We start from the raw sequence: 26,770 nt of genomic DNA, 5'->3' as shown, positions 1-26,770 counted from the left end.
AGCGCTGCCACCACGTTGGGAGGGTTCAGTGTGATGCCAAGAAGGTCTAAAGAGATCCAGTGTGCTTTGCTGGCTTGGCTGGGCTCTCCTGCTTGTCTCCAATCCCTCTCCAGCCCTCCTGATTTTCTCTGCCAGGCCGACTGCTCCATGCCCATTCCTCCCCTCTGCTCACCCATACTGCTCCCTGCCTTACCCACCCATCCTTCCTCCACCCCTGCATCCCACACCTCTTTCCCCCAAGCAGGCACCCAGGACCCAGAGATGGTTCTTCCCACAAGGTAGCAAATTGTACCTGGGAAGCATCTCTAGGAGAGCGTAAATGGGATTTATTTACGGGAAAATCCTGCCCCCCAAAGCTGCTGTTTTGCTGCTTTATTCTCATTTGCAGTGCTGGCTGCTGGAGGGGCACCAGAGCAGCCATTCCACACAAATACACCTGGAATTAATTCTGGTGCACAGCTCCACCGGCCGCAGAGGTCTCCTAGGAAAAGTTCAGGCTCTCCTAATTGTTTGCCAAGGGGATCAGCAGCCCAAAGCCAGTTAAATGTTCCCAGTCACTGCCTGCACATCCTTCCCCGAGCAGGGGACAGGGCAAGCATCAGCCACGGAGGCAGGACAGCAGCAGTGCCAGCCACCAGCCCCCACACCCCAGCTGTGCTCCCAAAACCCAGAATCCCTCCAACAGCCCAGCACCAATCCAGGCCCAGGTAGAGCCTGTGGCAGGAGATCAGGAGCGCATCCTTCCTCTGATCACCACCTCTTCTCCTTCCTTTCCTCCTCTGGGAGTCTTCACAGCATCCTCTCCCCATCCCTTGTCCCCTACATCCTCCCTGCCCCTGACATCCCCCCAAATCCATCATCATCCCCAAAATCCCTCCTGGTACGCTTCTTTTCCCACCCACAGTGCTGCACCTGCCCTCCCCCACACCCTGACAGACACGTGTGGACATCTCCCCTCCCACCCTATGGTCCTGCCCGTGTGCCACGGGGGCTCCCCCACCCCACAGCCCCCTTGGAAGGGGACGAGTGGGGCACATGCCGGGTGCAGGCTGGGGAGCGTCTGCCCCGTCTGCTTTTCCCACTTGTGCTGCTCACCTCTGCCGGTGCTGTAGTGCTGCAGTTTATCGCTGTACACCGCCTCCTTGCTGTAGGCGCGCTTCCTGGCAGAACAGGGGACACAAACAGCCAGGCTTCAGGGATCAGCAGCTGCTGGGGGCCCCAAGCCGCTCCCCTGCCAGCAACACTCCATCAGCAGTGGCATCGTGCTGCTCCCTCTGGCCACACGGGTCCCCCATCCCGCCTCTCCGACCTCTAATCTGCATCTTACCACCTCCACCTCCCAGGGACACTGATCCCACAGCAACCCACCTGCTGCAGACGATGGAAATGGCCACCAGGGAGACGATGAAGACCACCCCGGCCGCTGCGGACCCCGCGATCAAAGGCAGCTGCTCTCTCAGCTCTGACTTGTAATCATCTGCGAGAGAAGAGGGACGGGGTCAATCCTCCCTGGCACGCTCAGGGAGCGAGAGCAGCGTGTGGGAAGGGATCCCCTCCCATTCCATGGGTGCTGCTCCCAAGGTGGTGGGACAAGGGGGATGCAGGCAGGGGGCTCAGCTGAGGCAGGCGCTGAGCCCATGCCATATTGCACTGGGTAGGATTGTCATGCTCGGCTCACACATCTTTGGCTTAAAGACAGGGGAGAGAAGATCCTGGAAATAATGGCAGACCAATGTGCACAGACCCAGTTTCCCAAAGAGATGAGGTTCACAAGGGGGTTTTGCCCATGGCTCTGGCATTTCCCTTTCCTCAATAAATTCATTTATTGAGCAACCTGATCTACCGGAAGGTGTCTCTGCACATGGCAAGGGGTTTGGAGGAGATGAGATTTGGGGTCTCTTCCAACCCAAACCTTTTTGAGACTCTGTGATTTAAACCTGTTGGCCGCTTTGACTGATTTTAACATGGGGTCTCACAGACACAGAATTCCCACAAGTTGTAGGAAAGGAAGAAAACACCACTAATAACCAAGCCAGCCAGAGAATGCTGTGCCAAGGCTTCACCCAGACCAGACATCAGAGAGTCCCCTGCACAATGGTGAGCTTTGGGAGTGAGGCTCAGGAGAACCCGGGAACCCTGGCTGCAGGTCTGCTTGTAGGTTTTAATATCTCAATGTGAGACAAGTCCTTTCACAGAGCAACAGCACCCACAGCATCCCTTTCCCACTAAGCATCCCTCCAACCCATTGCATCCCTCGGAGCCTCCTCTGTCCCCTCAGCCACCCCCTGCATCCTTCAGCAGCAGCAGGCTGGGAAGAAAGCCACGGTGGCACTGGGAGGACTGGATATGCCTGGGGGAAGCCCAAAAAAATTACTGGCACCCTCCATGTGTCTCCCCCATTTTTCCCTGCCCCATCAGTGGTGTAGGTACTCTCAACAGGCAGTATCCAGCAGATCCCACACCCCTGGGGCTTCTGTAGCATTCCAGAAATACCCCTCCCTCCAGCTGCCCCAGCGAGGTCTGCCGGCTGTGCCAGCAGCCACATGCAAGGGTTAAAATAAAACTCATCCAAAAGAAAGCATTTAGCACCCTTTTATCTGTATTTTCTACTCTGCAGTTAATTACTGGCAACTAGATTTATCTCCTGCATGCTGCTCAAATCCTGAGAAATTCTCATCTAACAATCAATTATTATTTAATAACCTACACAATCCATTCTTATTAAATTTCAATTAATTGCTTATTTGAGGCAGGATTTTTCTCCTCGCTTCTCTAATCCTGAATATTTGAGGCATTGGAGGGGGGTTTATTACCATTTCCTTCCCTTTGGTCGCCCGGCATGGTTTTCCTCTTCCCATCCCAGCTGGCACTCGACATGAATGCAAGCATGGGGTGACCCATTTTGGGGAAGAAGAAAAGCTTTAGGAAAGAAGAAAAGCTTTAGGAAAGAAGAAAAGCTTTAGGAAAGACAGGCATTGAGGCTGGGAGCCATGGATGCCACCTAAGCAGAGAAGGAGCCACACCAGCAGCAACAGGGAACGGGCTCTCAGCTGCCCCAGGGCCAGGAAGACCTGCTTCACTCCCCAACTTCTGGATTAGTCCTGAAGCTGGGATTATTGGAAAACCCTCCCCTGAGTCAGTAGTTTCCAAAGGAAGCCAGTGTTTGTGGGTGCAGGGAAGGGCCAGAAGAAGCCACGAAGGTCATGAGCTGGCCCAACACACCCCTTTGGCATGGGAAACGAGCTTTCACATGGGTCTGACCGCCCCAGCTTTGCCCCGGTGGCTCAGATGGACCCCAAGCATCGCAGGAAAGCAGCCCAGACTCCTTCCTCCAAAGCTCTGCAGCCCTCCTCCCACCCCATCGCACCGTGCCAGGGGGTTCTGTGTCCCCACAGCTGAAGGCAGCAGAGCCAGAAATAAACAGCAGGGGAACTGCCGGAGCTGGGAGCCGGAGAGCGGCTCGCTCCTGCCGCTGGCGGATAACGAGACACCGCCGTAAATCCGCTGGCTCCCGGCACAGAGGCTCGGCAGCCAGGCCCCTTTAACCCCCAGCCCGGCGCACTCACCGTCGGTGAGGGTCTGGAAGCACATCTTGCCGCTGTACTTGCCGTAGCCGGCCACGGTGCGGGCGCGCACCTGCACCACGTACACCATGCCGGGCCGCAGCCCCTCCAGCCGCGCCGTGTTCGTCTGGCTGCGAGCCATGGACGAGTTGTACTCGTTGTGGTCCTGCGGGCACCCCGAGAGAGCCACGGTCAGTGGGACGGGGACAGGGGACAGCGGCACTGCAGCCCGCCTGTCTGTGTTGAGGGCAGGGATGGGGTTTGGCTGCTGGGCAGGGGAGGGGGGGAAGGAGAGGCTCTGGTTCTGCTTCAGGAGCGTCTCTGACACAGAGGATCCCACAGGAAAGGCTGGGAGAATTGGGATTGTTCAGCCTGGAGAAGGGCTGGGGTGATCTAATTGTGGCCTTCCGGTAGTTGAAGGGAGCTACAAGAAAGATAGGGATGGACTATTTATAAGGGCCTGGAGGGACAGGACACAGGGAATGGCTTCCCACTGACAGAAAGTACGTTTAGATGGGATATTGGGAAGAAATTCTTCCCTGGGAGGGTGGGGAGGCCCTGGCACAGGGTGCCCAGAGAAGCTGTGGCTGCCCCTGCATCCCTGGAAATGTTCCAGGCCAGGTTGGACAGGGCTTGGAGCAGCCTGGGACAGTGGAAGGGGTCCCTGCCCATGGCAGGAGGTGGAACAAGATGAGCTTTAAGGTCCCATGACATTCCATGATTTTATGAAACAGGACCCACAAGGCACCTCCCAGGTGCCTCCCAGGTGGCCCCCTGGTCCCACCAGAGCAGGGAGCATGGAGTAGCAGAGGGAAACAACAAGATCATCCAGAGCAAAAATAATTTATGAACAACAAATTCCTCATCTTCAAATGATTGATGTCCTTGTGCATTTCAAAAACATCCCACAGTTACGGAAACCTTGTGTCCCTGCCCACAGCATGGGGCTTGGAACTGGATGATCTTTAACCAAAGATCCAACCTAAACCATTCTGTGATTCCACAAAACACCATAATGTGCCCTGTGAGACCCTGCTCAAGCAGGTTCAAGGGCAACTCTCTGCTGAGATCCTCAGCCCCTGCAGCCCTGCTCTGCTGGCACAGGTCCTTGGCCTAGACCTTGGTGGAAACCTCATGCGTCTCCACTCTCATTTGTTACCACGTTCCCCAGTGCTCTGCTGGTGAGAGGCCGCTGGTGAGATTATCTAATTATTCACACTTAGAGGAATTCATTAGAGCTGGCGAGACACAGGAGGGATGGAACAGCTTGGGCCGGGCACGGTTCATCGCAGGGGTTGGGAGCGTGTCCCCTGCAGGGCAGGACAGCTGCCAGGGACAGGAGCAGTGGGAGGCAGTGACCCGGGGCAGGGACAACCCCCATAACCTTCCCTGGTCCTCTCCAGCTCCCTCCCCTCCTCCTTATGCCATCCCCACGATTCAGGTCCCTGTTCATCCTAGCAAATACCAGAGCCAAGGCGGCCACGGGCACTGATGTGCTGGACAAATGCTGCCACGGGGAAGGAATGGCTCAGGTTGGAAAGGGCTCTGAGCAACCTGATCCACTGAGAGGCATCCCACGGCAGGGGGGTGGAACTCGATGAGCCTTAAGGTCCTTTCCAACTCAAGCTGCTCTGTGATTCTCATTCTGTGATTTAGCAGCTGCAGTCACAACTCACTCCCACCTTCTGGAGGCAGCTCAGGTGACCTGGTGCCTGTCCCACCTGGCCATTCCCAGCAGAGCCTGTCTCAGAGCCTATTGATGTTCCCCGTGCCCCAGCCCAGCCCCCACGGCAGGGCTCCCCCGGGCTCACCGGGGCCGGCCTGGAGCCCACGGTGCTGCCGACGTCGGGCGTGCAGATGCGGCTCAGCTTCTCGTAGTAGCGGATCTCGTAGTCCAGGATGATCCCGTTGGGCTGCTCGGGCTGGGGCCAGGACAGCGTGATGCTCCTCATCGTGGCACTCACCTGGTGCATGATGGGCACGGTGGAGGGGGCTGCCGAGGAAGCGGGGAGCGAGGGAAAATTAATGGAGAGGGGTGGGAAAATGGCCCGGAGAAGGGGGAAAATCCCCACGGCATCCTGAATCTCCCATGCCTGTGGCTGGCTTCCCCGTGGGACCAGCTTGCTCATTAGCAGTGGGAAGACCGGCGTCTCAGCAGCTCTACATGGAAGCAGAGCAGCGAGCCAGTGAGGGAATTCTGCTGTTTAATCCAACTACTCCTTTTAATTAAGGTCTTGGAAATCCTCGGTGTTCCTTCTCCCCAGGACTGCTTGCTCCAAGGATATCTCCCGTGGTGGGAGCGACACAGCAAAGCTCTCCTCAGTGGGGTAGACCAAGCTTTGGTGACAGGCTCCAGCTCCGTGTGACATCTTTTGCTGTAACAGCCTCCCTGGGAAGCCAGCACTCAGCAGCCAGGGAGCTGTGCCACAACTGCCACCCCACGTGCTCTCAGGAATGGGCTGTGGGAGCAAAAATCTGCCCACCCTGAGGACAATGACAGGAAACCAGAGCAGGGACATGCCAGCTCAGCTTTGGCTCCAGAGAAGCTGCTGGGGCTGCTCTTAGGGGCTCTCAGGGGATGCTCATCCTCAGCAGCCAAATATGCTTCTCCCAGGAGAACAGCAACACTGTCCTTCCACCATCAGGGACACTGAGCCGCTAAACCAGTCAGGAGATTCTTTTCCAAATGCTTTGTGCCCTCCAAGCTGTACTTATAAGGGGCAGAGCCAGCCAACACAGCCCTAATCCTGCACTTACTCCTAGCAAAAGAAAGGTATCCAAGTCTGTCCACACCCAAAGGGACACTGGCATGTCCTGTCCACAGAGTCAGCTCCCAGTCCAGCCATCTCTGCCCTCCTCCTCCTCCTCACCATGCCCACAGTACAGGCAGTGCTGGGCAGGGAAAATGCCTTCCCTGTGTGAACCCAGGGAATACCTGAACCCGGCACAACCAGCCTGGGGCACGGGATCATGCCATGGAGGGAATCTGGGGGTGGCAGGAGCCCCGTTTTTCGTGGTTCCAGTGGGAGATGTGGATAGTTCAGCATTGCCTTTGTTTACCCAGAATACTTAATCCTATATATTTTTTTTTAATCTCTCCACATCTGCTCTGGGAAGATGCTCGTGGGCTGAAATTAAGCACTCAGCTTGACTGCTGCTTTATTAACTCCCATTAGCTTGGATGGGGCTGGGAAAATGGTTGGAAAACCCCACTGCAAAGCCAAAGAGATTTTAGAGGGAGAGCACCAATGCCCTGGATATCCCTGGTGCATTTCCATCAGGTTACTCCACAGCCCAGCATTTCCATGTTTGTAATCAGCCTTTGCAAGACAAGCAGGGACCCCTCGGGTACAGACAGACAGATGAGGGTGACCTGGCTGCTCCCAGCTCCCCATGGCGGAAGAAGAGCTAAGAAACACCCCAAAAATCCACCCCAGGAAAAAAAGAGGCCTGAAAACAAGAGGCAGGTTTGGCTGCACATGGTTCAGCAGACAGTGATGCCAGCCAGGCACAAGTGTAGATTTGTATTCCCTGGAGCCAGGAGACTGAAATGTTTACACTGGTTTACACTGAAATATTTACACTGAAATATTTACACCAGGTTTCTCCATTGTGCTATCCAGAGGGAGCAGGATGGCAAAGGCTGCCTGGACTGGCACAAAGCAGGAGTTCCCATCCCCTTTTTAAACCCAGAGCACACGGGTTTCCCTCTGGTCCTCAGTGCAGCCCAGGACCAATTTCCCCCTTGCCATCTGCACACCCACCCCACCAGCATCCCTGTTTGACCCAGAGCTGCTCATTCAGCTCCTGATGCCTGACTGGGGAGAGGAAAGGGAGCAGGGGAGCCTGGAAAAGGAGACAAGAGGAAAATGATGGCAGAGGGATGTGCCAGAGGAGACAGAGCCTGGACTCAGCCCTGGCATGCTGCTCCCTCTGTGCTGTAACACAGTCAGACTGCATTCCAAGGCTGGATTCACCCCATCTCCCTTCTCCCAACTGGGAAAAGGGGCAAAGTGGTGATGCCATTTCACCCTCAAGCAATCTAGAGAGGGATAAAAGCAGGTATCAGATATCCCTCCCACAAGCCAACTCTCACCCTGCTCAGGGCACAGGCAACCATTCCTCTTCCCCCCTCTTCTCCTGGCCTTTCTCCCCACTCAGAGCTGGGGGCACCACAGCCATCACACACCCTCACACCCCGGGAGCTTTTCCTTTGGGACACAGACCTTGACTCCACACGGAGCCTGCAGCTGGCAGGGGACAGCCAACCTGCCTGGCATCACCGCGGGACTCACCGGCCTGGTTGGTGGTGATGTTGACGGAGACGTGCTGCTGTGGGAAGGGGCTCTTGTTGGACACGCCGTTGACGGCCTGGATCTCGAAGGTGTAGGGGGTGTGTGCCCACAGGTTGCTGATGAAGACGCGGGTGTCGGTGAGCCCCAGCTGGCGGGGGACGAAGTCCACGTTGTCGTCGCAGCGGGAGCAGGCGCGCCGGTCCGAGCGGCACTTCTTGCACACGATGTTGTAGGTGACGTCGTCCCGGCCGCCCGTCTCCCGCGGCGGGTGCCACTCCAGGATGATGGACGTCTCGTTGACGATGGAGATGACGTTGCGGGGGCCGGATGGGACGCCTGTGGGAAAGGAGAGGCATTGAGACAGGTCCCTGCCTTCCTCTGGAGGCTAAGGCATGGAGAAGGACACCCCAGGGATCTGCACCATCCATCACCTCCTCCCTCAGGAGGGATTTGGTGTCCACAGCTTCGCTTAATTCAGGGTCAGACTTTCCAAACTGGCAACACCAACCACCTGCACTGCAAATAAGCTTCCCAGATGGAGATGAGGACTCCCATGCCACAAAACCACTGAAGTCTCCAAAAAAACCTCCTGGAACACACACAGATCCATCCGTGAAGACGAACCCATTTCAATCCCATTGGGAGATGCTGAGATAACTGAAGTGCTCACGCGGAGAAGCACCTCAAGCAGATTATCCCAGCAAGAGAAAAGTCACTTAGCCAGCACCATGGAGAACCAGAGGAGCAGCAGGAGAAGAGAGAGTCAAAAATGGAAAGTGGTTATTAAGGGTTGGAAGGTTATCAAGTTGGAAACCTGGGAATTTCCCAGCACGGAGGAGAGCCGGTACCACTCCATGGTTTGCAAGCAGCTCCCATGTTGGACAAGAGATGAAAACTGCATTGATCAAACCAGCCAGGAGCCATGGCAAATGCTTCAGAGGATAGGAATTGAGTGCGGCTCCGATTGCAAGCACTGCTGGATTGGGGCTGCAGTCTGTTCAGGAGGAACCCAGGAGAGCATCACTGAGGTACAAACACACGTCTGCACTGATCTGGGGAAGGATCTGGGGTCAGCCAGGACGGCTCCGCAGCCAAAACCACAAAATTCAGCTGCTGGGTTATATTAAATAAGGGAAGCAAGGAATTCCTCATGCTGGTTGGGCTGGGGGCTGCACTTCCAAGAAAGAAAAAGGACTTTGCCATGATACAGGGAGCAATAAAAATGATGGAGGACTTGACCTGCAAGGAAGGGTTAAGAGAGAGAAGCACGCTCTGTCTTGGGGAAACCCATCCCAGGGGAGCCCTCCACATGTGTGTGTGTGTGTGTGTGTGTGTGCCAGGGAACATCGTTAGGACTGTGGATAAATCAGCCCTGTTAGTGGCCGGGGATGGGCTGGACAGGGACAGATTCATCAGCACCATGGTGACGTGGCTGGTGGGATGGAGAGGTCATTCTGCATGGAGACACTCTGGGAGCCTCCCCGAGCTGCTGCCGCGGATAATGCGGATGAAAGATTTTGTTCAAATGCCCGGAGAAATGACAGCCTTAAAAAAATAAATTAAGATAATAGAATTCCATTGCCTTTAACCCTTTCTCTCTTTAGGAGTAGAAGTGTCTGTTGTGGAGCAGCCACCAGTGCAGCATCCTCACTGGAAAGGGCTGTCCTGGACCTGAGGCACTGCAGCACTGCCAGGCTCCCCCACAGTGGAGGTGTCAAAGAGAGTTACAGGAGGGTTGTAGGGCCCACAGCAGGGGCAGGAGTGGGGAGAAGGACCTTGATTCCCCAGGGGAACAAGACTGCAGGACTCACAAAGGCTCAATGGGATCAATATTAGTGAGTTACTCCCAAAAATCTGCAAACTGTCTGGATTAAGGAGCTTTAATCCAAATCCTCCCTCCATACCTCAAGCAGATAATATCTTTTTAAGAAAAAGGAAAAAAAAAACATATTTCTTCCCTGTCCCAGTGGCAAAGTGCTGCCTTCTCAAATTCCTCCCACTTTAATTGCAGCCCCTTCCCTCCTCTGCAAGGGCCCAGGAACTGCAGGGATCACCCTTGGAAGGGTTCCAGTCCAGGGCACTGCCTGCAGCTCCACAATGTTATGTACTCCTCTGACACAGAGAAACTTTGTGGGTGAACAGCTGGCACCTCAAATTGGAGCATTGCAAAAGCAAGCACTGACAAGAAGAAATAAAAATCAGCAAAGAGACTTTTTTTCCGGTATTCCTGTAGCTCAGAACTGCTGTAAATCAGTTATGTAACAACACACAATAAAAATCTGTAGATTTTCTGTAGTTTTGCAACCTGTCTGAGAGCTCAGGTGATCCAGCAAAACACACAAATCCTTTCCTTGTTTCCGACGTGTGCTTTGGGCACTTCCCAGCATGCAGGGTCTGGAGCATCCACGTGCTAATGCTCCATGATGGGCTGCTTCAAGGGCCTGGAGTGTATCTGGAGGGGAGTTGAAGCCTGAGTTCCCAGCAGGCTGAAGAGCACAGCAGCTCTTTCCTGTCTCCTGGGCTCTTTTCCCACCAAAAGCCAGGCTTGAGGAAACTGCTGCTGATGCCATGAAGATTTTTTGCGTTTTCTTTTATACCCCTGTTATACCTTTATACAACTTCTGTATTCTCAGTGCTTTTTGCCTACATTCTTGGACTTGTTTGTCAAGCTAAGAGACTCAACATTTTAGAAGCTTCGTAGCCAGGGATCAGTGTGCCCCAGAGCCCAAGGTGCTCTCCAGAACACATTCTGTAAACCAAGATAGAACCATCCAGGGGAAGGTTCCTTGGGGAGGGGGGCTCCCTTGAGCCTCTCATTGGGGAATCTTTGATAGATCTGCTAATTAGTAACTCCTATAATGTTATACCTGATCTTCTTTGGGGCATACTCGGCAGGGTGCATTTTGATGTATATGACCTGGACGTGTGCACCTAAGGATCCTTAAAATAAATACCAAGGTAAAATCCCTTTTCCCCTTCTAACCGTGTCTGACTCTTGATTTTAAGACCAGGAAAAGGCATCACTGCCATGGCAGGCAGCTCGGGCAGGCAGCCGAGCAGCGACGCATCGCTGAATACCAATGCTTAATGCAGCCTTCCCCCTATTAAAAAATACTCCATCTGCAAGACTATGAACAAGACAGTCGGAGCAGATAACTTTAAATCCTAATCTATCCTGGGGACTATCTCCCTGCCATCACCGCCGCTGCCGGGGTGATGGATAAATTCCAGAGACTGCCAGCAAGGTGGGATGCGGGGCCACCCCACCCCTCCGCCTTGGCCACCCAGCCGCGCTCTTGCTCCCATCCACCGTGGGATGGGGGGAGAAAATAAAACAAACTCCGCATGGATTGAGACTTTATCCCCACTGCTGCCCCAGGGGCGAGGGCAGCGAGGCCCTACAGCCGCCCAGCCCTGACCCCGTACTCACTGGTGCAGGCGGCGGCCGGCGGGTCGAAGTCTGCCCGGTAGTAGCCATTGCGGCAGGCGCAGACCGGCGAGGCCTCGGCGGTGGAGCGGCTGTTGGGGGGGCACGGCACGCACAGCCCCGCACCCTGGCTGGCCTTGAACGTCCCCACGGGGCAGGCTGCAAGAGAGAGCAGAGCAGGTGGGTTCTGAGCCATTCTGGGATGCAGGGAAAGCAGGTCCTGTCATTGGAATGGGGAGGAGAGGAGAGGAGAGGAGAGGAGAGGAGAGGAGAGGAGAGGAGAGGAGAGGAGAGGAGAGGAGAGGAGAGGAGAGGAGAGGAGAGGAGAGGAGAGGAGAGGAGAGGAGAGGAGAGGAGAGGAGAGGAGAGGAGAGGAGAGGAGAGGAGAGGAGAGGAGAGGAGAGGAGAGGAGAGGAGAGGAGAGGAGAGGAGAGGAGAGGAGAGGAGAGGAGAGGAGAGGAGAGGAGAGGAGAGGAGAGGAGAGGAGAGGAGAGGAGAGGAGAGGAGAGGAGAGGAGAGGAGAGGAGAGGAGAGGAGAGGAGAGGAGAGGAGAGGAGAGGAGAGGAGAGGAGAGGAGAGGGTGAGGGAGAGGAGAGGAGAGGGTGAGGGAGAGGAGAGGGTGAGGGAGAGGAGACACAGAAAAGCTTCACACTTGTATTAGTGTTAAATGGGGTAGCACCTTCTCAAGAATCTAGGATGGCCAGAATTTTCCACATTGGCCATGGATTACTCCTGAAGCCACTAGACAAACACTGCAACCACACAGCAACGATCTTTAGCCAGGCAGAGCAAGGGGGCTGCAGTAGCTGCTTTGCTCCCTACTGCTCGTACCCAGGCAGGGGAATGGCAGGGGGCTGTGGGACCCCCAGCCCCAGCAGCACCCATGGGGACATGGACAAGCAGGGGCAGGACAGTGCTCCTCTTCTGCTGATCTGAACAGTGCCTGTCCACCACCCCAACAGCCTGGCTCAGGTCCCGCAGCTCTTTTTCCATGCAAAATTTAAATATTTAATTAAAAAGTCGGTGTGACGCCCATGACAGTGTGTTATGGGTCCATCCCGTTAATCCCCCGCAGCCTGGGGCTGGAGCTGCCCAGACTCCAAGCTCATTCAAGCAGGAAATGGCAACTAATTCATAACAGAGGAGATGCTCCAGTTGCAGTGAGGGTTTAATCAGCCACAGGGGAGGTTTCATTAATCAACCATCTCGCTGCTCTGCGGAGAGAGGGCGAGGATGGAGTGACAGGGATGGGTCCCTCATCTCCGCCCCACCCCACCCATCCTCACCAATGGGCACTGATGAATGGATGCTCATCCATCCCTGACATCCAACAAAATCCGACGGAACCAAAGGCTGCAGAAGGGAATATCTGTATTTTGGCACACATACCCGAGGGATCAGACCTCCATGCAGCCCAGGAGAGACTGTTCCTGGCCTCACACCAGGGTGGTCCCAGCCCCATTCGGCTCCCGGCTCTGGCCCTGGGATGCCATCCCCCCCCAAGGCACAGCTCTGCAGAGAAACACCCGACGTGTCTCATAAACACGGTGATGATTGAGATAATGGAAAGTGCCTCTTAGCCCCTGTCTGCTGCATCAGGATATGAGGCATCTCCTAGCAGCCATGAAGAGGAAATTAATAGGAGCAAGCAGGAGTAACCACTTTGATGCAATTTCCTTGGGAGATAGTGGACCATCTAATCTTTATTGGAGCCCTTTAACCTGTCATTCAAAACTCATGAAGGCCTCCTGCTCACACAGCCTTTCCAGATATTAACAGATGATAGAAAAGAATAAATCAAAACAATATTTTACAATTTTATTATTCAGGAGCTCTTTTGCCGCCCCACAGCCTGAGGCACACAGCTGGCTGCAATGAACTGTCTCTTTGCAATGGCCCTGCCAGCTGGGTGAGGATGTGGCATTGCAAAGGAACCAGCCACCATCTCCCACTGCCCTTCCTCTTCCCCACCACGGGAGGACTGCCGAGTCCTCCACATCCCACCACAGCCATCCCATGCATGTGGCATCTTAAGGAAGCCCATAACCCACCACCTCATGCGGTGGGCAGTGAGACACACGGGGTCACCACACAGTCCACAGCATTTGAGGGGGACCTTCAGGATGCAGACCCTTCCCCCACCCACCCACACACAGCCCTATTCCCAAACCAGCACAAGGAGGCACAGAGCTACACAGACACACGAGGCAGGAACTAACAACACCACAACTGGACACCAAGGCTTCAAGTGTATCTCCAGCTCCTCACCTCTCCCTTCCCACCATCGCCTCCCCATCATGTCCCAGCAGCCTCGTGCTCCCACTGGAAGGGTGAGCATCCATGAGACGTGCAAAGGGGGACCTGTGGGCTCTGGAGCTGGAGGATGTGTCAGAACACACCTGAAATGTGCCAGGCTCTTTGGAGGGGCAGGAAGGGGAACAGGTAACAGTGGTACCAGGGAACAGCCACCTGTGTTTTAAGGGAAGAGGATGGAAGGAGGATGATGAGAGGATTGCAGTGCAATGAACACGCCTCGGTTTTAAGCTTGAGGGCACGTCGGTGGGTTGGTTGAAGAGGTTTGTTAATGTTTAATTACAATTAATGCAAGTGATGCTTTGTCAAAACACCTGAACATGGCACCCTGCAACCCAGTGTCCGCAGGTTTCCGTTATCACTTTGCTTTTCCACAAATTCCTATAATCTGCAGGCACGTGGCTCTTAATTGCTATTATTACCAATTAGCTTTTCTCTCCTGTAATTACACTGTGCTTGCCTAAAGCCTCCCACAGTTTTGGGGAGGTGGATGCCTTCTCCTCTCTCCCAAAGCTGCTGTGGGTGCAGCACTCCCCTCTGGCTGCTGCCTGTGTGTCCCCTCTTTCTGGGGGAGCTGAACCATGAGCCTCATACCGAAAGCACAGCACAAACCCCCAGGGCCCTGCAGTGCCACGGTGGGATCCATAATCCTTCACACGGCAAACCCACAGTCCGAGTGCAAGGCTCAGATGGAGGGAGCAATAAGTCACCCCATTAATGGCCAGTGCAACATTTGCCCTAATTTAAGGGCTGCTCCAAGAGCTTCCCAGAGCTGGCAAGGCCTGCATCCATGATAGTGTGTCAGACAAGTGCAGGATGAGGCTCTGCCTCAGCTTTCCCTGTGGGAAGGGGCTCTTTCTGCCAGTGCTCAGGCTGCAGCACAACCTGCATCTCTTCAGCCCGGAGGAGAATTAATTGATTGTTGATTACGGGGGCTGAATAAGATTAATGATGTGCTTAACTATCCACTTCCTCACATTTAGGCACCAGGGGTGTGTTTGTAAATGCTGGGGCACAGAACTCCTCCGTGCTGCTCGGCAGGGAGGATGCTCAGCACTTAACCCCCCCCCACAATCCAAAGCTGCCCACAGATCCATCATCCTGCCTGCACACCGGGAATGTTGCACATCCCAGGTGTGAGTTTGCCAGCAGGACCCCTTTTCCAGGGCTGACATATCTGGGGGTGGGAGGGAACATCACTGAGGGGCTGGTGAAACTCAGGCTTCTTGTGGCGAGACATCATCAGTGGAAGTTTGGAGGAAAAATAGCTGCAAGTTGCCCTCGTGTCCGAGGGGTGAGTGTAAGGATGTGGCCACAGGGCTGGATACAACTGGGGGCTCCCAGCCAGAGCTGACCCTCTCCTACTCACCCCAAAGGCTCAGAGGAAGGATGTGTCACGACTCACACGACTCATGTGTCACTGGGCAAACGCCCAGTGAAGGCACCACAAAGCTGTGGCCCCACTGCTGCCTCCCTCTGCAGCTCCCAGAACCACAGAATCATGGAATCACAGAACCACAGAAACATGGAATCACAGAATCTGAGAATCACAGAACCACGGGATCACATAATCACAGAAACACAGAATCTGAGAATGCCAAAAGCACGGAATCACAGAACCACCAAATCTCCTGAGTTGCAAGCAACCCCCAGGGCTCATCAATCCTTCACAGACACCCCAACAAGCCTACCCTGCATTGTCCAAAAGCTCCTGGAGCTCTGGCAGCCTTGGGGCCGTGCCCATTCCCTGGGGAGCCTGGGCAGTGCCCAGCAGCAGGATGGACTGTGGAAGCACTTGTGGCACACAGCAGCACTGCGAGGGCTTTTTACTGCTTAACACTCTCCTGTACCCTGCATCATTTGCATTCCAGGTGCCAGAAGTCCTAGAAAGAGCCAGAGATAAGCAGGATCTCTCGGTTCATCCATCCCTGCTCCTGCCTGAGGCAAGCCACCATCATAGCCTCTGTGGGAAGGGTGCAAGCATGGGGATATTCAAACGTGGGGGCATCCAAGTGTTTCACTGTCAAACTAAATCCTCTCAGTTAGCACCTGGAACTTGCACTTTTTAATTACTCTCTCAGGGAAGCTTAAGTCAAAAGGGAAAAAAAGAAGAAAGGAAGAAAGAAAGAAGACATTGCCCCTACATTAACTTGCTCTAAAGCTCCCTGGGGAAGCAGAGTGGCATTTTTCCTTCGCAGACTTTAAAATAGGAGCTTCTCCAAGGAATTGAAGATTCCGAGCCTTGACCTGCCCCAACCCTTGCTGGCACCCAGCAAATCAAGCCAGCAGTGCCTCATCCTTCCCGTGCCCCTCTGTTCCTGCTGTGGCACAGCTAACCTCATTTTCCAGGTATCCCCAAATTCACGCCTGTTTTGGGTTCCCTTTTGGGTCCAGTGCCTTTCCAGGGCAATCCCAGCATCTTTAAGCACACCTGTGGCACTCTGGCACAGCAGGTGATGAAAAGCTGCGTTAGAAGCAGCAGTGCTGCACGAGATGATGCCCTCAAGCAAGCTGGAGGAGTGGAGAGCACTGTCAGGTGCAAAGGCACTAAAGAGCCTGGATGATCCAGCCTCGCTCCAAAAAGACATGTGGAAGCACCTAGCAGCACCCTCTGGGAGATGGGCAGCAGGGTTTGAGGACAGCACAGGTCAGGAGAAAAGGAGGAACTGTGGCTCACTGCTTTTGCAGCCTGCTGGAAAAAGATTTAAGGCCCCCCTTTCTGCGAACAATAATTTATCCTTAAGAAAAAATACTGGCTCCTCAGCCCAACACCTTCTGCACAAGGTTCACAACTTTTTGGTGAAACCCCCCCAAAAAAGAGAGAAGATGCCTGCCAGAAACGCCTTGTGCATTTTGTAGACACCATCGACACAGAATCTATCTTTAAATACATTAAAAAATGAAATAAGAAAAAAAACCACCAGTTTTTCAGCCTTCAAACTGGTTAGCTCCAGAGAAGGGTGTTTTAAAATGCTCTCCTTGCCATCCTGCTGTCACGCTGAGCGGTCAAATGCCGGCTAGGACACCCTCCCAGACACTTTCAGCTGAGAGACACCATCCAGGCAGATAAACACCCACACGAAATCGCGTGCTACAGAGAGGTGCCATCGAGAGGATGCTGTGACTACAGGGGCAGGCTTCCCAGGGCTCCTGCCTGCCCTCCGGGGCAGTGCCAGGGGCACTGGTGACACCATGTTCCCCGGGGACACACACAGACCCCGGGCTGCCACCCCATCCATGCATTTGGGCTTCAATGCCTTTGATATGATGATGACCCAGGCTGCAGGCTGGGGGGAAAAGCAGCAGAATTGGGCAGGCTGTCACCCACAGGCAGGGGCTGTCATCTCCTGCCTTCAAAGGGTGATGAGGACGCTGCCTTCCCACCCTGCTTTCATCTCCCTCCTCATCCTGCCTGCACTCATCCAAGCAGGGAGCAGGCACGTGGTGCCGGAGGTTTAATTGCAGCCCTACGTGGTGCTCTCCTGTCATCCCTTCCCTCCTGCCTCTCTCTTGGGGAGGGCCTGGCAGGTTGTTTTGTGAGGATTTTGCCCCCACTCCTACTTTTTAATGATCTGATTCCCTTTTATATTAAGCCAAGTGTTTCTCCAGGAACGCCCCAGCCTGGCACGGCCACGGCGAGCCCAGCAGGCAGCCAGCAGTGCCACGGGGTGCTCTGCCATGCCACCCTCTGCCAGGCAGCCACAAATCAATCCGGAGAGCTTTCCATACTGGGAGCAATGCCAGCCCAGGAGGGCTGGGAGGGTACCCAGCACACGCATCCTGACTTCCTGACTGTGCCAAGAAAGGAGACTCAGCCCTAAAACACTCCATCAGCCACCAGATCCCAGCATCCAGTCCTCAGTGTAAGGAGAGGAGCACAACCCAGATGGAGGAACAGGGAAGTCCAAGCATTCCAGCCCTAAAGTATCCTCCTGCTCCCAAGGAGGGAGCTCAGGACAGGACCCCAAGCCATGCCAGAAACCACAGCACAAGGGGACAGGACATCCCAGCAGAGCCTTGTCCCCAGATCCTTGTCCCAAAACCTCATTTTGGTGCAAACTTCACCATCTTGTAGCCGAACGCACGAATTTTGGATCACCCAGAGATGCTCCCGCCTCGGGACCATCTGAATTACAAACAGCACCCACCCCGTTGTGTTCCCTTCTTTCAGCACTGCATAGGCAGAAACTCATGAGATAAGATAAACTCATGAGAAAAACTCATGAGATAAGCATGAGCTTCCCAGCATCCGGGCTGGCATCCTGCGGGCACGGGCTCCGTCCCTCCCGCTGCACGGAGGAATGCGGCCCCAGCTCCGCGTGACGCAGACACTTAATTAAACCAGCCCTCCACCTCGAGAGGAATGGGCTTAGATCCGCCTTGGGACACATGTAAATTAAAGTCAGAGCAGGCCTGCCATGGTTTATTCATGGAGGGAAGTAAAATTCAATGTGGTTTTACCTTTCTCGAGGGATTTTTTCTGCTTTTCTTCTCATGGATGAGAAATGAATCGGAGCAGGGCAGGATTTCAAAGGTGCTTGCAGGTTAGGGAGCTGTGCAAGGCATATTAGAGGCAACAGGATTGGATGCCTCCCTGTTCACCTCTCCCAAAAATCCCTCCCCTTGCCCCAGGGGAGCAAATCCCTGGCTGATGGAGCAAGGTGCTCACAGACTGAACTGCTCACCAGAGCAAGCCCCGTGTGCTTCACTGGAAGCAAAATGCAGTTGATGCTCAAACAGAAGCAGTTTTCCTCCAGAAAGGCTTGCTTGGAAAAACTAAGTATCTCTGGATGCAAAGGAGCTTCAACACCAACTGTTTAGGTGACATCATGGCCCTAAACAAGGAGTTTAAGCCTCGGGCAGGGCACAGAAGCAGCTGGTTCAGGCTCCCACGTGCCTGGCTGCTCACTGCCTGCAGCTTCCCGACAGGTCCATGCTCACCCATTTAATCACCACTCTGGGCTTCACTCTCTCTGTTTTTCACGGCTGGGGGGATTCTGAAGGTCTGAAGAGAAAATCTGTCCCAGATGGATGCAAAGAGAAGAGCAGGCACGCCCTGGGCAGACGGTGCCACAGGGCTGCCAGCTTGCCACAGAGCGGGGAACTCGCTTCAGTCTCCAAAACAGCCAGCGGGGGGAAAAATCTCAACACTTGTCATGGTCACTTTTCCAAATCACTGTTCTCCCACTCAGGTTTTGCTCTGTTTTAGTTTCCACTTGGCTCCAGGCTCACTGCCCAGTCCCATGCCACAGCTCCCTCACCACAGCTCCACTTCCTTGCCATAAACCAGCCACTTCGAGTGATGAAAGGGAATAAATTGATCAAACTGCAGACAATTCATACACATACACAGGGAGGTTCACAGCAGAGCAAGCAGCAGACACGTGGCCATGGCAGTACCAGGCACAGGCTGCTCCTCACCATCCTCACTGCCCCAGCTCATTATTCTGAGTCAACAAATGAGGGGGATGAAGTTCTCATCAAGGATTTGATGCTATTTAACCTCCTGATAGTCTTCTTTAACAACAGATTTAGCAGCTGCAGCCCAGCACAGGCTCTTCCCTCTACCGGGGCTGCCATCCCTGCAGGCAGGAGCTTCCAGTGCCTAAAGGGCTCCAAGGGCCTGGAGTGATAGGACAAGGGGGAAGGGCTTTACATGGACAGAGGGCAAGGTTAGATCGGATATTGGAAAGAAATTCTTGAGTGGTGAGGCCCTGGCACAGGTTTCCCAGAGAAGCTGTGGCTGCCCCACCCCTGGAAGTGTCCAAGGCCAGTGCCTCACCATCTGTTGCCCACAATGAACCTCACAATGAGTTTAGAGTAAAAAACTGGGGGACTGAGATTCAGGCCAGGACTTATGTGCCAAAAACACAACCCCCAGAGATGCTCTCTACCCCCACTCCAGGCATCAGGAGGCTCCATGGAGAAATATTTTTTTCCCTCATGAACTGCAGCAACGTGAAACACCAGAGTCGATGGACACAGACTGAAGATTCTTCCGTGTGCTCCCTAACCCAGCACATCGTGTTCACCCCTCAATGCCTGTGTGAGCTATCGAGCCACCTCATCAACAGGGAAATGAACCGGCACGAAAATTCCTGCAGGATCTCCGGGAGAAGCTCTTCCTGCAGGTACAGAGCTGCTGGCAGGGACTGCGGTTAGAAGCCCCCGGAAAAAGATGCATCTTTCCTTTGCAACCAGGGATTTTGGGAACCACTGATGTCACTCTGTAATTCCAGCCCCTCTTCTGACTGGGAAATTGGGGTGGCATCGCCACTGGGCTCCCCAAAGCACAGTCCCCTCCTGGCTGGGAAGCAAACATCTCCTGTCCCTAACAGGAAGTAATTAAGCACCTCTTCCTCCTTCTCCAGCTCATGCCATGCAGTGTCCCCTCGATCTAGAGAACATCAAGTGCCCATTAATTACGTCTGAAGTAGCTCCTCGTTAGTGCTGACACCGTGAAGGAAGAGCCACCCCAGGATGGGGCTGGGGAGAGTTTCAGCCGCAGGGCCAGGCTGGCGCTGCCGGCACGGGCAGGGCCGTGGGGACACACAGCCTCCCTGTGTCCCTGCCACAGCACTGCGGGACATCGTGCCTCGGGTCACACTGGGGTCCCACCATGGAGCAGGACACTGCCATCGGGGTGGAGGTGAGCCTTGGGGGGTGTGGTTTGGCTGACTGCCTAAGGACTGTGCCCAGGAATGGATTTGCCATGGGAGGATGGATTTGCCATGGGAGGACATCCCAACCAAGGCACATTCCTCATCCACCTCAAGAGTGCCATGCATGGAATTAATTAGAAAAGCAATTAAGAGAGCTTCCCTATGAATATTTATAGCAGAACAAGCCATAATTGCTGTTCCTGGGAGGAAAGGCGCCTTCCTACCCAGCTGCAGAGAGGAGAGAGGACACACGGCACCGACAAGGGTGACACCTTTGAAAAGCCCTTCCAGCCAAACCATTCCATGCTTCCATGATTCCCACACTGGCTCACCCCTATGCCACAGTGGGGATGGCAGGCAACCTGCTCTGGACAGGAAAGGACCTCCTGCAAGCAGTGTGAACACTGGCACTGTCCGTGTTGGTGCCATCACCGGGGACAGGATAGATGCCCAGAGCTGCAGGGTGGGAGAACACTCACTGACCCCACCTCTGAGCCCAGACAGCTTCTTCCTGCCTAAATTTCCACCTGTGTCTGTGCTGGTGATAGCAACAAGCAGGCACAAAGGTGTGGTCTCCTCCATCCTCAACGTCTGCTACACATAAGTCAAAGCCCCCTGAGACTGCAGGGATTTACTGTACGTAAGCAGCTCTGGAAGCTTTTCTTAGCTGTGAAACATAATTTGCACCTTGGGCTCTCTAAGAATAAGTTGTCTTCAATAATAACAGATGATTAAGAGCTCAGGAGCAGATCCAATGTGGAGCAGGAGATCTGTGATAACCGCAGGTCTCTCCTGTCACCCTCACTTCCTTGGTGTGCTGAAACAGATGCCCATGGCAGAACCAGGAGATTTGGGTTTAGCCAGAGAATGACAGTCCCTGGAAACACCCAGACAGCCAGAGAACCTTTCTGCCATGCCCAGAACCATTTCGAATTCCCAGTTTTGCAACAGAGCAAAACCTATAAACATCAAAGTAATCCCTGCTTGTGAGGAGGGTGACCAGGTCCCTCTGCACCACGGAGAGGACACAGTGCACACCAACCCATCCCAAAGCCATGGCCAGGGCAGATCTGTTGAGCCTGCATGCAATATGTACTATAATAAAGTACAAAATAAAAAATAAAATTCTAAGTCACTATCATGTCTCTCCTCAGTGGCAATTTCCTCTCTGGGCTGCAGACCCGGCAGAGCTGCTTGAGCCAGGATGGAAATTTAATTTGTAATTCCCCTGTATATCATTTTCCAGGATGCCCCTGCTTTTACAGACTGATGCCTTTTCCTGGTCTTAAAATCAAGAGTCAAACACAGTTAGAAGGGGAAAAGGGATTTTACCTTGGGATTTATTTTAAGGATCCTTAGGTGCACACGTCCAGGTCATATACATCAAAATGCACCCTGCCAAGTATGCCCCAAAGATGATCTGGTATAACATTATAGGAGTTACTAATTAGCAGATCTATCAAAGATTCCCCAATGAGAGGCTCAAGTGAGCCCCCCTCCCCAAGGAACCTTCCCCTGGATGGTTCTATCTTGGTTTACAGAATGTGTTCTGGAGAGGACCTTGGGCTCTGGGGCACACTGATCCCTGGCTACGAAGCTTCTAAAATATTTAGTCTCTTAGCTTGACAAACAAGTCCAAGAAGGTAGGCAAAAAGCACTGAGAATACAGAAGTTGTAAAAAAAGGTATAACAGGGGTATAAAAGAAAACACAAAAAATCTTCATGGCATCAGACAAGTTTCAGGCAGCAAAGTCCAGAGACCAGGCCTGAGGGCTGGAGCTCTCTACCTCCAGCTTGGCACACAGTGCTGTGCCCCAGGCTCCACAACTCTCCCCCAGAAGAGCAAGGAGATGGCAGAGCTCTGCCAGAGCATCATCCCAGAGAGGCCTTGGGGAGGGAAGGGATGAGACAAGACAAGGACAGTGCTATCCCGGGAATATCCCTGCTCACAGGGGTGCTGCCAGGAGCCCAGCCATGCTCAGGCAGGATGCAGCCACACTGAGAGCACCAAGGTGACCAGCTCCTACCCCAGCCCACAGCTCTCCTGCCTCAAATCCATTCCATACAATAAATGTGACACAAGCAGGTGAGTCCTAGGCTGAACACAAAAACTAAGCGATGCAGCTCCCTGCATGCCATTCATGCCATTTTCTTGGCTGCTGCTGGACCCTAGGGTGGGAGAACAGCAATTCCCCCCTGGGCTGGGTGCAGAAGTCAATCTGGGGTGCCCACAACTCTGGTCTGATGCTCCCACAGCCAAGACACAGCTGGTTCCTTGGCCGTGAGTGCTGCACTGGCTGCAGACGGATGGGTTTTCCCATGGCTCCTCCAAAGGCCTGCTCGAGAGCGCGAGCGGCGCTTTGATTTAATCGCCCCGCTCCTCTCTCCACACATCCTCTGCGCTGTGAGGCACCAGGCGTGACAAATGACCACTTGTAACACACTCGGAGCTGACACCCACGGCACCGCTCCATTTGTCACCATCCGAGCGCACGGCGGGGCTCGGAGAGGGGAGCAAATTAAAACCTCAGTATCTGCACTGATTACTTTTCCCTCATCCTTCCTCAGCAGTGTCCCAGCTGGCCCATCCAACCCACACAAACCTCCTCAGACAGCCAGGGGAAAGCAGGGCAACTCTTTCCACCTGGTCCGTGGCTTTTTCACCACTCTGGGTCTCTCAGTTACTAAAGCATCATCCCTCAAGGGCTGTTTCCCCCAGCAGGGGTTGCAGGAGACCTGCAAAGCCCAACTGCAGCCCAACTCAGCTTCCAAATGCTGCCTTGCACAGGGGACTGGTGATGAGTTATCTCATGGCTTGAGGGGAAAAATCCATTTTATTATTATTATAGAATCCCAGAATCATTAGGTTGGAAAAGCCCTCCAAGGTCATTGACTCCAAACATTAACCCAGCACTGCCAAGGCCACCACTGACCCATGTCCCCAGGTGCCACATCTGCACAGCTTTCAAACACTTCCAGGGATGGTGATTCCATCACTTTCCTGGGCAGTCTGTTTCAGGGCTTGGCAGCCCTTTTGGGGTTTTTTTAATTTTCCTTAATTTCCAATCTAAACCTCTTGAGGCCGTTCCCTCTCCTCCTGTCCCTGTTCCCTGGGAGCAAAGCCTCACCCCCCTGGCTGCCCCTCCCGCAGGGAGTTGTGCAGAGCCACAAGGTGTGGATGCTAAAAGGCAGGAGCAGAGGAATTTTACAGCTGCTGAAGCATTTTGTGAACTTTTTCTTTCTCCTTTAGCTAGAAACAGTGAAAGATGGTTTTGTAAACTAATTCTCTATCTGTGCACCTGGGTTTGTTTTCCAGCCTTGTTTTGGTACTCTGGAAAAAATATTTTGAATGGGTGCTAGAGAACTTAGCCAACCTCAGCTAGGGGGTGGCTGGTCAAGCGACCAATCATATCATGCTGTCTCACATACAAATATATATAACCTAGTGTGTAAATAATACAATAATTCCTTTTCTCCTTGGATTTGGATTGTGTTGTTTCTTGCCAGTTCTCGGTAAAACAGCGACAAGAAGGTCCCCCCTGAGCCTCCTTTGCTCCAGGCTGAGCCCCTTTCCCAGCTCCCTCAGCCACTCCTGGTGCTCTAGCCCCTTCCCCAGCCAGGGTAAAAAAAGTCCTTTTTTTCCATTTTAAATTACTGCTGTTATCCTACTGGGAGAGACACTGGCTCCTGGAGCGTGCCACAGGCTGTAGGGTGCAGCACAGCCCCAAACACGGGTGAGATTCCCACTCCCTTGCAAGCAAAACGCAGCAAGAAGAGCCATTCCCAAAGGAGCTCTCTCGTGACTGAAAAAAAAAAACCAAAAAAAACCAAAACCAAAAACCTACAACTCAACAAAAACAACAAAAAGGAAAAAGTTATAGAAAGGCTTTAAAAGTCCCTGGCTGAGTCACTGGGTTTGCCAGGTGCTGGCTGTTTGCAAACAAGGGCGAAACAATGCGGGTGCCGGACACGGGCCGGATCTGGCGCTTCCTTGCGGCTCTCCCATTGTCCAGGAGAACAATCCCTGCTCCTGCCTGACAGCAAAGGCCTCGGACGTGCTGGCAGCGGGGTGAGAGCCAGGACTCCTGGGCTGGGTGAGTGGAGAAGGTTGGGAAGGATGGGTGGGTCTCACAGCCCACTGCCGCAGGGATGTTCATGGATACGCGCATACGGAGCTCTGCACCCCAAAATTCCCCAAAAAATTCATTTTCTCAGGTTCTTCAGCTACCACAGAAAGTTTCCTAAATGGATTATTAGCAGAACAAGGGTTTGGAAGCAGTTTTATGCCTCCATTTGCAAACAGTCACAAGGAAAGACCCTTGGCTGGGTGGGAAAATCAAAGGAGGATTTTTCTTCCTGTTTTAAGGCTGGAATCAATGTTACTAACACTCAGAAGTTCTCATGGTAGGGAGGGGAAATACACAAACAGCCCATGGAACAATTTAAGGAGGAAAAAATTGATAAGGAGCGAAAAAATTGCTAAGCAAGAAAATAAAGCCATCCATGGAAGCCTGTGGGCCATTCCCTAATCCCTCTGAGGTCACTGCTGCAGCTCAGGAATTCCAACTCTGCAATGCTCACCTGGTGCCCACTCACACCCTGCCTGTGGTGTTTTCTGTGTTTCTCCCTTTCTTCTCCTTGGGACAGGTCTGGATCACAGAGATGCTCTGGGGACAGGGCCAGGGAGCGGTGGCTGTGGTGCCCAAGCCTCCTCCCTGGCAGCAGCCAGGACTCATGGACCCTGCCCATCCCTGCGCTGGGGGAAGGAAAAGGGCCTGAATCCACCAGAGGCACAATTGGGCTAATAATGTCTAATTAAGATGTTCATTAAAACCCATCACACTCATTAGAAAAAAAGTTAACAAGGTTTTCCTGGACATTTTCCTTGCAAAATTATTACAGAGGTTAATGGATGCCTTCACTAAGGCATAATTTAGGAAAAATCACACTTTTTTTCTTTTTCTCTCACTGTTTCTCCTCCACAGAGTGGCCGTGGTAAAACTGGGCTGCCTGTTCCACCCAGTGGTGGAAGCCGGGAGATCGCTGCCAGGCAGAGGCAAAGCCCCTCCAACAAAGGGAAGCATCCCTCCCTCCCTCCCTCCCGCTGCCAGGATTCGGCAGGAGCTGGGAGAGCTGCCACTTTCCAGCACAGCCCGAGCAGGGAGAGCAGCTTGGGTTGATGCAGGATGGGAGAGGGGCAGGAAACTTGATATTGTGCCAAAAAACAAAAACAAAAGGGGACAGAAAAAAAAAAAAAAAAGAAAGGAGAAAAAGGCCCATTTTGAGCGGGCGGAGGTTTGTGGCTCAGCTAAGCCTGAAATAAAACACTCCCCGGACATCTTTGCTGCCGTTTAGGGTGGGAAGTGCCCCAGCTTCTCGGATTTGGGTCTAAAAGCAGCTTTTGGGATGGTTAAGTGGGGTAGTGTGTCCCAGGTTCCCAAGGCCCAGGGAGCAGAGGCACAGCACTGCATGGGGAGGAGGAGACTCACAGCCCCAGCGTGCTGACACTGCCCATGCTGGGCAGGAGGAAAGCTTGAAATCCCAATTCCAACCCGCAGGGAAACACTGTCCCTGGAAAAACACTTCAATCATTGTGAGCATCAGCCACAGAGGCTCCCTTCCAGCCAGCTGCCAGGCAGAGACCCCAGAGTGCATCAGCTGTTTGTCCACAGGTTTGGAAAGGTTTGGGAACAAACCAGTTGACCCCGACCTGGTCCCCAGGAAAGAGCTTGAAGAAGTGCTGATGGTTTTTAAGGCCGAGTATTTCTTTTTTGTCCCCAGTCCTTGTTCTGGGCTGCTGCTGGCCCCACCCCGTGCCCTGCTAAACCAAATCCAAGGGCAGGCGGAAGGAGAGAGGGGCAAGGCAAGCACTTTCTTTTTACCTCTTTGTTTTTCCCCTCCTGTTTTAGAGGAGAAAAATCTTTAAAAAGACATCACTTGTAGGCCAGGAAAGCTGCAATGAGATGCTGGAGTGGTGGGGAGGAGAGAGGTCAGCACAGAGGCTGGAAAGAAAATGATTCCCAACCACGGGGAAGTGCACAGACCAGCAGATTGGAAAAAAAATTAAAATTAAGCCATCCTTAAAAGCAAAAAACAAGGCTTTTCTGCAGCTCCTGCCAATGCCTGGTGTGCTCAGCCTGCCCCAGGCACCCAGGCAGCTGGGCATGGAGCTGCAGCACACTGGGATGGGATGGATACAGCCAAAGGCACGGGGAGCAGGATCCTGTGTCCCCATGACCTCCCTGGCTGCCATTCACCCATGGGACAAAACCAACATCACCTTCATCACCCAAGAAAACCTCTCCTGGGTGCCCCAAAATGCTGCACGGGCACCAGGCTGGACCACAGAGCAGGGAAAAGGCAGGCACAGCCAGAGACTTAAAAGCCCCAGTTCTCAACACAAGCAACAAATTCATTGGGAAAACTTGACAATTCCCTTGTTTTAAGCGATAGCAAATTGTTCCACTACTAATTGCAAAATGTTCGCAATTATTTAAAAAATCGCTTTTT

At 53.4% G+C, this 26,770-nt stretch overlaps 1 protein-coding gene across 1 annotated transcript in view; it reads right to left on the bottom strand.

Moving 5' to 3' along the window:
• The window catches only part of EPHB1 (EPH receptor B1), an 80,505-nt gene that overhangs the window by 19,275 nt on the left and 34,460 nt on the right, over positions 1–26,770 (bottom strand). Inside the window, exons 4-9 of the mRNA XM_069024187.1 lie at positions 11,289–11,444; positions 7,859–8,194; positions 5,375–5,556; positions 3,567–3,729; positions 1,369–1,477; positions 1,096–1,160 (exon numbers count right to left, since the gene is read on the bottom strand). Coding sequence (XP_068880288.1) covers positions 1,096–1,160; positions 1,369–1,477; positions 3,567–3,729; positions 5,375–5,556; positions 7,859–8,194; positions 11,289–11,444 — 1,011 coding nt within the window. The remainder of the gene's footprint in view (positions 1–1,095; positions 1,161–1,368; positions 1,478–3,566; positions 3,730–5,374; positions 5,557–7,858; positions 8,195–11,288; positions 11,445–26,770) is intronic.

Source organism: Aphelocoma coerulescens, chromosome 9, assembly GCF_041296385.1.
Source record: "Aphelocoma coerulescens isolate FSJ_1873_10779 chromosome 9, UR_Acoe_1.0, whole genome shotgun sequence".
In the NCBI taxonomy this organism is placed as follows: Eukaryota; Metazoa; Chordata; class Aves; order Passeriformes; family Corvidae; genus Aphelocoma; species Aphelocoma coerulescens.
The sequence above is the reverse complement of the archived record's forward strand: the minus strand, read 5'-3'. Positions and strand labels throughout refer to the sequence as shown.